This window comes from Phoxinus phoxinus (assembly GCF_949152265.1).
Source record: "Phoxinus phoxinus genome assembly, chromosome: 19".
Lineage (NCBI taxonomy): Eukaryota > Metazoa > Chordata > Actinopteri > Cypriniformes > Leuciscidae > Phoxinus > Phoxinus phoxinus.
Genome location: NC_136894.1, coordinates 28,667,371 through 28,679,870, shown reverse-complemented (window position 1 = coordinate 28,679,870; position 12,500 = coordinate 28,667,371). Strand labels below are relative to the sequence as shown.

Genomic DNA, 12,500 nt, shown 5'->3' with positions numbered 1-12,500 from the left:
TAGCACTTGTCTATAGACACTTTGAGCCCATACTCTTCTAGCCAATCCAACACTTTCAGCAGCCTTTCCTCATGCTCTTCTAATGTACGGCCGAAAACAATGAGGTCGTCCAGATACACAATGACCTGGAGAAGATGCATATCTCCAACAGCTCTCTCCATTAGCCGCTGAAATGTGGCGGGAGCCCCCATAATGCCCCGTGGCATGCGCTCGAACTGGTAAAAACCCAGAATACATATGAATGCTGTTTTTCCTTGTTCTCATCAGCAATCTCAATCTGGTAATAGCCACTACGTAAGTCTAAGAAAGAGTACCATTTTCTTCCAGACAGACAGTCTGAAGCATCATCCATCCTGGGAGTGGTGTATTAGTCAGGAATTGTTCTGGAATTCAAACTGGATCGTTCTCTAAATGGTCAGCTGTCACTCAGTCTGATATTACGTTTCACATCTTTGGCTTGGCCCACATCCCACTCCTCAAGGGAAAACACATTTCTGTACTCAACGAACTTCTCTCTAAGCCTTTTCTCCCAAGCAGCAGGAATAGGAGAGTCGCCAAACTTGAACACGCTGGGATCTATCCTCTTCGGATCTTTCGGAGCATCTGGCATAACTGTGACCGTGTCAGTGGCAAAGAATTTAGCAGTTACTGTGTCAGTTAGGATGCTGTCTTTAAAAGTCTCATTGCAGACCAGCACTCTGAAGTGGTTCACATCAATGGCAGAAGAGGACATAATAGTTGGAGGGATAAACAGTCCAGCTAGATAGTTGACTATCCATTGGTGTTTCAACAAGAAAATGTTATTTTCATAGTGGCTTCTCACACTCCACTTTACACAATACATAGCTTTCACTTCTTGAAGGGATAAGGGCTCCTGGTCCATTCCACTTGACCTGTCCCAATTAAGTTAATTAAGTTCAATTATTCAATTACCACTGCGAGAAGAGAGATCTGTCCGGCTTGCCTGCACTTTTTTCACTCCTCCCCTCACAGTAGCCTCCTACTCTCGCATACATTTCAGGCAAAGCAAGGCGCATCTCAAACAAGCCTAATGTTTCACGAAGCCTCGATCTGCCCACCACTGTTCACAGGAAGTCAACTGGTAAACTTCACACCAGTTCACACGTCACAGTTTCTTTAGGCCAGGGGTGTAAAACTCAGCGGTGCTGGAGGGCTACAGTCCGGCAGAGTTTACATCCCTGCTCAATACATTCTTGTAGTTTTCAAATAAGCCCGAAGGACTTGATTAGCGGGATCAGGTGTGTTTAATAAAGGTTGAGGCTGTGGAGTGTGTGGCCCTCCAGGAACTGAGTTTAACACCCCTGCTTTATGCAATATATCAAAATAAATGTTATTTTATTCTTTTGGCAGATGCTTTTATCCAAAGCAACTTGTATTGCATTAAACTTTCTGAACATGAAGGCATGTTTTACACACTGGGACCAGCTTGGGATGCTGGTGTGCCGGCTGACCAGCATGTTGTTTTTAGTATGATCCCAGGAAGAACACAACAAAATTGGCATGTGTTACATATCACGTTTCTTAATTTGCGTTCATAGTTAAATAAAGATAACGAAAAATTTCCTAACTGAATAAATCATTTAATGTTAAATTATTTAAAGAAAATGCATGATGCTGGTTACATGTTTACTGGCACAGTAAAATCCTCAGTGTTAAACAGACACACAGTTAAAAGTAACACTTTTAGAGATAGAGAGTATAGAGAGTAAAAGTAACACTGAAGTGTTGCAGTGAAAAAAAGAAGATTCACAAAAGTGATGATTGAGCATTAGATATGACACCTGTGGTTAACAAGCAGAATCACTGAAGATAAGAAGAACAACAAGAACAGAAAAGGGAAGAGATGAGTAGAAACACAACAACTACAACTGTCTTACAACCACACGGCCTTAGATGAAATCAACTGTAAATAAAATCTATATCTCACCAGAGGATGATTAAACAACTCCAAAAACAGCATTACCATATTCACTTATTACAAACCAGTTTGGCTTTATTTATTTCATATGGTACAAAGATTGTTGAAGCCGTTTGGTTGGACTGTTGACTTTGGTTTAATTCTCTCTCAGCGATTGTTGAAATTTCATGCTATCATTATTGTCAGCAATATTTCATGCTCCTGACTGCAATAACAAACTGTACCTTTTATTATGTACAGTTTTTGGGATCAGTGACTGACAGCAGGATTTTGACACATGTGAGTTCCCAATTGAGTATGAAAGTCTTTAAAAACAGAACGAATTATCAAATTGTTATTAACTGTCCCATTGAAAGAGCTCTTCATATAATCACTGTTATTGAACAAACTTGCTTATGATTATGCTTTTATTAGGCGAGACATTCCTTTGATCCTTTAAAATGTTTTAGTGACATTTATTAATAATGTAAATATAAATAAAACAACTACAATTTTCAGAACTTTCAGCAGAGGGAGCAAATGAAAATACAAAGTTATTGTCATATAATTCAATAAATCATGTTTTATTCTTCTATTGTTGTTCCTTACATCATTAAAGCTACAATATGTCATTTTTTTCACCGCTATAAGGGAATGCTAACCTCTTATAATAACAAATGCTGATGGATCTAATAATGTTTATGGGAAATAATGTTTATAGATTACTTTATGGATGAGTGAATACATTGATGTTTTTAACATGACTGTGATGAGGTCGCGATTGCTAATGAGAGATAGATATTAGCGCCAAACGCGAGTCCGCATATATACTAGCTGGAGGCCCAGAGAGTCAGAGACCAGGGACGGGGCAGAAGCCCACACAAGACAAGACCACAAGACATGACAAAAACACACACACACACACACACACACACACACACACACACACACACACACACACACACACACACACACACACCACCCACACACACACCACACCACACCACACACACACACACACACACACACACACACACACACACACACACACACACACACACACACACACACACACACACACACACACACACACACACACACACACACACACACACACACACACACAGAGGAACAAAGAAAAACTATTTATCAAAAATAAATAAATACAAGACTACGCTAGATTGTCAGGAAAAGACTAAACATAGCAATAGCTAACAAGACCCATAGACACAAGCAAGCAAGGTGCACACAAAAGGCACACAACGAACCAGCAAAGACAATATAAAGGAGCAGCACATTAGAGTCAGGCGCACACAACCAAGCAAACAAGGACTAGACAAGAGCTGAATCCGAAATCGCCCCCTATACCCTCACAAAGGGCACTATTTAAGGGGACAGCAATTTGTAGTGGTGTCCGAAACCATAGTGGACGTTATTGAGTGCATTCAATCCAACATTTCACCGCAACAACGAGCTCAACGGCCGTCTGAATTCACTCACTCGTTTTCATTCACTCCTTCAAGTGAACTGTATAGTGGACTAACGTAGGGAATAGAGATGGGTGATTTCGGATTCGGGACTAAACAAGGGGGTGTGGTATCAGGAAACAAGGAGACGGGACGAGAGAAGCACATGGACAACGCAATCAAAGACCGAGCCATGTCCTCAAGCTCAAGACAAACACAGACAAAACAGACAAGTCTGTCGGCAGGACCCTGACACAATGCTTGTCCACAAAACACTGCTTTCATAAAGACAGCTGGCCTACTCACTCAACCCCACAAGACCATGCTGGTAAACCAGCTTCACCAGCTCCAGTTTACTTCAAAACAGGATGAATATGCTGGTCCACCAGCCAGACCAGCATAAACCAGCACTATACCAGCATAAACCAGCACTAAACCAACACTATACCAGGAACCCATGCTGGTCAATGCTGGATTTTTCAGCAGGGTTGTTGTTGGTATCATCATGATCTACTGTCTGAGCTACATGGAAGACTTAGCTTTTTTATTTAAATGACAGTGTTGACAGTGTTTGATTTCCAGGGAACGTGTGAATGAATCAAATGTATACCTTGATGTTGCTTTGGACAAAAGCATCTGCCAAATGTGTAATTGTTGAATGAACATACTAAAGAAAACCTTATACACCATTACTATAGTGCTAAATCATTACAATATAAACGAATGCATCTGAAAACATCCCGGCCTTACCTGTGTGTTGAGAGCAGTTTTCATCTGAAGCAACTGTTGAAAGTATGAAATCTGAATTTCCATAGATTGAATCCATTTCATGAGCCTGACAGAAGATGCGTCCGCTGAGACTCGAGTGCTGCTTGAGTTTGTTCAGAATAAGGAAGTTCTTATTAGACTATAAAGTTATGAAGTTATGAGTCTGACTTACAAATTGGGCAACTACGTGTTTGACTATCTCTAAAAAATAAGATATAATTATGTTTGTGTTCTCCAAAAGTGAAGACTGAGGCTGATTACTATTGATTTACATCCCCAACATTAAGCATACAATTATTGTTGGCATTTAGATCTGCTGCAACAGATTTTGAAACCTTCTCAAATAAATTTCAACATAATTTCCAGCCACATTGTGTCATATGGATTGGACAATATTGCACTTCAGTATATGTATGACACATGTTGCATAGGATCCTTCTGTGATACTTTTGCATCTTTTTTAAAGCTTGATGCTGGTCATTATTCACTGCCATATAGACGAGCATGAGCTGAACATTTAAAAACAAATCTTATTTTGTGGTCTGAAAAAGAAAGAACAATATACTGCATTAGAACAACACCAGGGTGAGTAAATGATGAGCCTTTTTTAGGGTGAACAAACCAACTTTGTTTTGTTTTGTTAAACCTAGAGCTCATTATTAAAAATGTTAGGGCAAAAAGACTGAAATAATTTTAAACAATTCAGCAGATTTTTATGAAACCCATCCAGCTGCCTTTTGAGAAAACAAAACAAAATAAGTAGTTCTCTGTAACATAATGGTATATAAAGACTACGGACAGATTTATTCCTGCTGCGTTGTTCTTGTTTCTACAAGACTTTTCCCTGTTTTCATCTCGTCAGATGTCTCACCCGATCAAACCAATATCAGAATAGATGCAGTAATAAAATATCATGACATTTATTCATTTATTACACTCTTTTATCATTAAAGTAACTTACAAATTATGAACTTCACAAGCAATGTATCATACTAAAGCCTTCAATAAAACAGAAGACATTTCATTAGGGAAGTTTTTTGGAGAAAAGAACAGAGAAATATAAAGCGACAGAACAGGCAAAAGTTGCAAGGTCTAAAAATGCAAAATTATCAAATTATTAGTGAATTAGTTTAAATCCATTCTGTTTCTCACACAAACCTATAATATGGCCTCAAAAGATACACTCTTAAAAATAAAGGTTCTTAAATGGTTCTTTGTTGGGGTATATGGTTCCATGAAGAACCTTTAACATCCAAGGACCCTTTCCATTGCACAAAAGGTTATTTGTAGCGCTAAAAGGTTATTTCGATTATAAAAGGTGTAGCCAATAAGGGAAGACAGACCAGTAAAGATACACATCAAAGAGAAGTATAGTCGCTCAAGTCAGGGTATATTGAAAGCTAATGAAAAGAGGTGCGTTTTCAGAGAAATTTTAAAAAGTGTCAGAGTTTGGGCAGATCTAATATTGTGGGGTAGGCTATAGCGCACATTACATTTACAGTGTTACTTCAGCTATAGCACACAAATCTTATAGTTACATTCTAAAAAAAGCTGGGTTGTTTTAACCCAAATTTGGGTCAAATATGGACAAACCCAACCGTTGTGTTAAAAAATGTCGTTAAAAAATGTAACCCTACCAGGGTGTACATTTTAGGACTACTATTGCTATAGCTAGCTTGTATGTTGGCAAACTATCATGAAGTGAGGGAAATCTTTCGAGTTTTGTGTACAGAGGTTACCGGGGTTATAGGCTATTTCAAGACTGTTGTTGCTTTGTGTATGAGATTACCACAGCCACTGCTTTATTTCTGCTGACCAGTGTAGGCTATTTAATTAAGAATAAAATGTCATGTACAGTTTAACTTTAGTCTCTCTCCTTCTCTGCTTTTTTTTTTATTCTTGAATAACAATTAGCCTACATAAAGAACATTGCCAAGGGATATATCTATTCTACATTAACACGCACACGCACACGCAATTGTATGAAGTACTATCCTATAATAAGCGTGATGTGAATGACTGGAGTGCTGTAGATGGTGCGTATAAATCCACATCACTGTGATCAGATGCTTTCTGAACTGCTGTACTTTTTGTTTTGTGAACATATTTATATATATGTAAATGTTTTGGGATGTTCACTAACATTGTATTGCCCTGCAAAAGTACTTCCAACTTTGTTTTACCCCTTTAAAAAGAAAAAGAACTTCGCTGTGAATATATCAGGGCCTTGAGTCAGTTTCCGTCCAATGCCTTTTAGTCTGAGGCTGTTTCGTCCGATGCCTAATTGTACGTGACCTAACACGACGCACATGGATCAGAGCTGAGAATTATACTATATAAGGTCAACATAAAAACAGCTCTTAAGAAATAGCTGAAGTCACAAATCTAGAGACAACTAAACTACAACCATAAACTGAACTTCCTATAATTCTCAACTTCTCTGCATTTAACTTCTGCTTTATCTTATAATCTAGCTTATACTTAAGACTAGACATTATGTACTGTAAATATTGTTAATTCTTATAATAAAATGTTTGTTAGGTCACTCATTTGTATGTAACTTTGGATAAAAGTGTTTTCTAAACGAATAAATAATTTGCAGATGCAAAAATTCCTGCCAACAAAAAAGTAATTTCAACTTGGCCAGTGTCATGTAGTGTGTTGTCGAGAGGCCTGGGAGAAGTTAGGAAGGCTCAGTACAATGGAAAAGTTTTCCCAATGTCAGTTGTGATTTATTTTACAATCTGCATTTCACAAGGTGCATTCCACATAAAGTCCAATATATATATATATAATGTATATAAACTTGATGCAATTTAAACTGGTGCTCCACACACACCCACACAGCAACATTGCTTGTTGTAAAAGGACAAAATTATCAGTAATAAAATTCTGTTGCTTTACTCACAAAAAAGTATTGCATTGCTTCACAAGACTTGAAATAGCTGTAGCACACATCATATTAAACATTATTTAGTCTAGTTGTTATTAACATGTTATTTTAGACACATGGACAACAGAAATCTTGTATATTTTAGTTGCAGGGAACTTATAGCAAGCACTTGTTTATTCCAAGGCTATTAAGACGAGGGTCTGGAACGGACTCGAGTTCACCGTTGGAAGGCCGATGGCACTCACTGACACCCATTCCAGGAACGCCTCGTCGAGGAACGCTGTGGTGTGAGCCTCGAGAGAAAGCTGGTCCTGATCTAGGCACAGTCTTCAGTTAGGTCGGTTCTTCTGTTACGGATGGTGGTGCTGAGAAATGCTCACGACGAGGAAGAACGTTGGAAGGAAAACTTTAATCATTAAATACATTGGAACAAGGAAAAATGCAGGAGAATAACACAAGTTACACAACCAAACATCAACGAGAACCGACCAAGACAGAGGGAGAACACAGTGAACACATTAGACAAACAAGGAGAACTAATGAGATGATTAATTACACACAGCTGAAACAATTGAACTAATGATGACGTGACCATGGAAACAACGGAGAGGAACGTATTCATAGAAACTGAACAAATGCAAACAGAAAGAAGTCCAAAAACAAACTGACATGTAACAATATCACTGATGGAGGAGAATTAATATTTCTTTTCACAGATAAACTTTTTCACTGTTTTACAAGAAGCATCGAACCAAGATTGAAAATTCCCATTCCCATCTCCCAGACCAGCACAGTTCTCTCCAGACGGATCCAGTTTTCTCCAGTTATCAGGTTCTCTCGGGCCCCCAGTGAACCAGAACCTTTAACACACAAACAGGCAATATTACATTTGGTCTGTGGTTGAACCAAGAATTTTTTTTAACACCAATACAATTAGGGTATCACACAAAAAGAAGACAATTTAAAATGTTCAAGCAACCAATTTTACCATTTTTGAACCATTGAGATGGAATAACCCATTAGCATTGAGAAGGCTATAAATAAAGCCGATCACACATGAGTTCTTACTGTAGTCTGGTGTCAGTGAGAGTTCGGTTATCCACCCAAACCCAGTGTCCTTCAGTGTCCAGATCATTGAGACCAATCCAGTGCGTCTCTTTAATTTTAGACACCAGAAAATCCTAAAGGAGAAAATATACACATGGTGAATAACCGAATAATTAAGTGCAAATAATTGTTTCGTAGGTAAAAATAGAGGTACAAAAAATCCTTTAAAATACACTTTCACCTGTGTGATCAAACCTTAAATCTAATCAGCTGTATGTAAAATTTTCATAACGCTTGCATAAAGTGTCAATTAATTAATAATTGATCTGACTTGCCTGTTCTGATTGGCTGGTTATGGTCACCAGATCGGCTCCTTTTGAAACACAGACATCTCGACTGCTTGTCCAGTTCAGTTTATCAGAGCTGAAGAAATACAGCTTTCCACGACAAGCTATCCAGCCATTCACAGAGAGATTACAAGACTGAGCTGTGAAAGATGAATTAAAAAGTCAATTTCACCTGCATTATTTAGATCATAATCTAACTCTTTACATGTGCAAAAATATTCATACTTTGTGTTGCATGTAAACTGAACTCACCTTCGTAAAAGGACAGCCAATCTCTAAGTGTGTTGTATCTGGCTGTAAGATCATTAAACTCTTTCTTCATGGCTGGTGAAAAGACAATTAAATAGTAAAGGAGAAACAAGCAGATAAAGTTTCTCACATGGTGAGTTCAATAAACACTCATCACTGTTAATGAAACATGTCTGTGCTCTACCGTTTCTGAAATACAGTTTTCTCACCTGTGCTGTTGATCTCTTGAGCCGCCAGTGTCTTTGAAACCGTGATGTGCTGTTCATTCAGTGATTCAAAATCAGCGAGCTTATGATCATCTGATTAAAGACAAAAGCAGCAGAGGAAATGTGTTTTTGAGGAAAGTCCACATCATGCACACTTAAGACTGAAATTATCTACAAAACAAAGTTTGAATGGAGTTTGTAAATGAAGTCTTCAGGTATAATTAATAACAGTTTACACATTCAATATTGAGGTTTGTTTGACAATATTGCCTACTAAAACATCTTCGCTGAGAAGTATGATTTTACAAATAAAAAGCTACTAAAAATTGCGAGTTGTAATGATATGTTTGGTCAAGTATATAATTACGTACAGTAACTCAGTCAATACAACCCTGAACAGAGCAGAGATCTAGTATCAGTTATACTCACAAAGTGTCCAGAGAGCGCAGAGACCTCCGAGAGCAAGAAGAAGAGAGAGACACAGAACAACCAGAAGAACTTTAGTCCACTTAAAAGAAGTGACGTCTCTCTTTCTCTCTCTCTCTTCAGTGGAGTTGCCTGGGGTTAGAAATTTGATGAGATAAAACAAATTTTTTTTTATATTTATTTCTGATTCCTTGAATCGGTCCAGTATTGCTGTCTGGAACTATTCCAGAAATTACAGAAGACTCCTGAGAAGAGTTTAAACTTTCAGTTAAAATCTTTTTTCATCATAGTTGACTCTGGTCTGAATGTTTGCCAGTGTGATTTTATTGTTTCCATTACTCTAAAGATAAGAGAAAATGGAAAAGAACATATGGATATAAACGTAAGAGAAAATGTGAATATTACCTTTAATGCAGTGCATGTGTGTAGCTTGTGAATGTAAAAGGTTTGCAAAGTTTTAAAGACCAAATTTCATGACAAAAAAAAATAATTTTAATAAAATAATTATTTTATTCTGAACTGCAGAAAGGAGTCATCAGCAATTCCAGTCTCAATTCCTGTTACAGAGACCCCAAAACAATACAAGAAACCTTTAAAATACTATAATATGAGCACTTCAAACACTTAGTCTGCTCACGGGAAGTTAAATGGTAAACTTCAGTTCACACATAGTTGCTTTAGGCCAGTGGTGTCAAACTCAGCTCCTGGACGCTGGAGGGCTACAGTCCTGCAGAGTTTAGTTACAACCCTTCTCAACACATTCCTGTAGTCTTCAAATAAGCTCAAAACACTTGATTAGTGGGATCAGGTGTGTTTAGTAAAGGTTGAAGCTGTGGAGTGTGGCCCTCCAGGAACTGAGTTTAACTAACACAGTCTCACCCCAAAACGTCACATACTGACGGGTCTTGACCATACGGCAACATACGTCAAAAAGGGTACCCTTTAACGTCCATGTGTGACGATTCGGGTATGGTTGGGTTTAGGTATGCGTTAGGGTACCGCTAGGAGTCGCTGCTGGTGCGCTTATGTCTGCGTCTCATATTGACGTTATAGGGGAACCCTTTTCGTCGTATGTTGACGTATGGTCAAGACCCGTCAGTATATGACGTTTTGGGGTGAGACCGGGCTGGTTTAACACCCCTGCTTTATGAAATATATCTAAAAACATGTTTATTTACTTTTGGCAGATGATTTTATCCAAAGCAACTTGTATTGCATTCATGTTAACTTTCCAAACCCATGATCTTCCCTGTTAAAAAAAATCCAGCATGGTCACCAGCATAAGGCATGTTTTACACACTGGGACCAGCTTGGGATGCTGATGTGCCGGCTGACCAGCATGTTGTTTTTGGGTACTAGTATGATCCCAGCAAGACCACAACAAAACTGGCATGTGTTACATATCACTTTTCTTAATTTGTGTTCATAGTTAAGATCAAGTCAATTTTCCAAACTAATTTGGATAAATTATTTAATAAAGAAAAAACGCATGTTGGTTACATGTTTACTGGCACAGTAAAATCCTCAGTGTTAAACAGAAACTGCTCAGTTTTCATATGGTCCCAATCTATAGAGAGTAAAAGTAACACTGAAGCAATGTTGCAGCTAGTGAAATAAAGTAGATTCACACAAAATATGATTGAGCATTAGTTATGACACCTGTGGTTAACAACCAGAATAACCGAAGATAAGAGGAACAACAAGAACAGAAAAAAGGGAAGAGATGAGTAGAAACACAATAACTACAACTGTCTTACACAACCACACGGCCTTAGATGAAATCAACTGTAAATAAAATCTATATCTCACCAGAGGATGATTAAACAACTCAAAAAACAGCATTACCATATTCACTTATTACAAACCAGTTTGGCTTTATTTATTTCATATGGTACAACAAAGGTTGTTGAAGCCGTTTGGTTGGGGAGATGACTGTGGTTGAGTAATTCTCTCTCAGCAATTGTTGAAAGTGCATGCTATATCACTATTGTCAACAATATTTCATGCTCATGCAGCTGGATTTAAACACATGTGAGTTCCCAAATGAGTATGAAACAATGAAAAAACAATGTTTCATGATTCCGAGAGGGAGAATCCAGATGCAGAATAAGCGGGGGCTGATATCTATTAACAATAAAAGACACAGCACAATATTAGTGAGGCGGGAACAAAGTCAGAGACCAGAGACAGGGCAGAAGCTCACACAAGACAAGACCACAAGAGATGACAAAAACGATAAACGAGCAAAAATAAAAACAGGCACATGTATGTGTTTCCCACATACACTTATCTAAAGTAACATTAAATTAAAACAGACACACAGATTTAGGTTGGGCAAGCAGCACTTTTGCTGCCCTAAACGGAAATTCACTTCTTGTCTTTGCAAAACATGTAGCTACACTTGAATTAGTGCCAAACATTAGTCGTCACTAATCTGACGCAAAACTTGCCGTAACATACAAATCCGTTTAATCTACTTGGGAAAACAATTTCAGAGTCAGTCGGAATAAAATATATTTTTTTAACAATTTATCATGTCAGGTAAATGTATCATGACAATATCATAATCAGTTCAAAGACAATAAATACAAAACCTCAAATGCTCTAAAAATAAAGAGAGAAGATGCAAACCTGACATTATAAAATACATGATCTTGCATACACTCTGCATCACGGGCTAATTTGAGTTACAAATCGCCACAAGCCTTCTTCAGCATCTCCCTAAATACTCAGACCAAGGCAGAAACCTCTTTTCAAACGTAAACATGAGTTCACAGTGGGAATTTGCATTAATCACTGTCCCAGACTTACTGGGGACAGACGTTGATTTACATTTACATTTATTCATTTAGCAGACGCTTTTATCCAAAGCGACTTACAAATGAGAACAATAGAAGCAGTTAAACTAACAGTAGGACAACAATATGCAAGTGCTATCACTCTCTATTCTATTCTATTTTTGATTGAATAGAAGAGAAAGAGTTAGTATTACTGGAGAAAGTGCTGCCGAAATGTAGGGACGCGTGTAAATTTACATGGGGGGACACCCACAGCAGTGAACAAGATATCTCGAAACTCTCCACACCCTACTACATTTTTGGTTTACTTCTGTGGGAATGAGACCTTAGTACCAGTCACACTGAGACATTTCAAATGATACCAAACATAATTGCTTATTGT

At 37.9% G+C, this 12,500-nt stretch overlaps 1 protein-coding gene across 1 annotated transcript in view; it reads right to left on the bottom strand.

Annotated features, from left to right (window-relative positions):
* Positions 1-6,859: 6,859 nt before the first annotated feature.
* Positions 6,860-12,500, bottom strand: part of LOC306986796 (C-type lectin domain family 4 member C-like) — a 39,443-nt gene continuing 33,802 nt past the window's right edge. Inside the window, exons 2-7 of the mRNA XM_079590438.1 lie at positions 9,324-9,452; positions 8,898-8,987; positions 8,692-8,763; positions 8,428-8,579; positions 8,114-8,226; positions 6,860-7,905 (exon numbers count right to left, since the gene is read on the bottom strand). Coding sequence (XP_079446564.1) covers positions 7,743-7,905; positions 8,114-8,226; positions 8,428-8,579; positions 8,692-8,763; positions 8,898-8,987; positions 9,324-9,452 — 719 coding nt within the window. The 3' untranslated portion in view covers positions 6,860-7,742. The remainder of the gene's footprint in view (positions 7,906-8,113; positions 8,227-8,427; positions 8,580-8,691; positions 8,764-8,897; positions 8,988-9,323; positions 9,453-12,500) is intronic.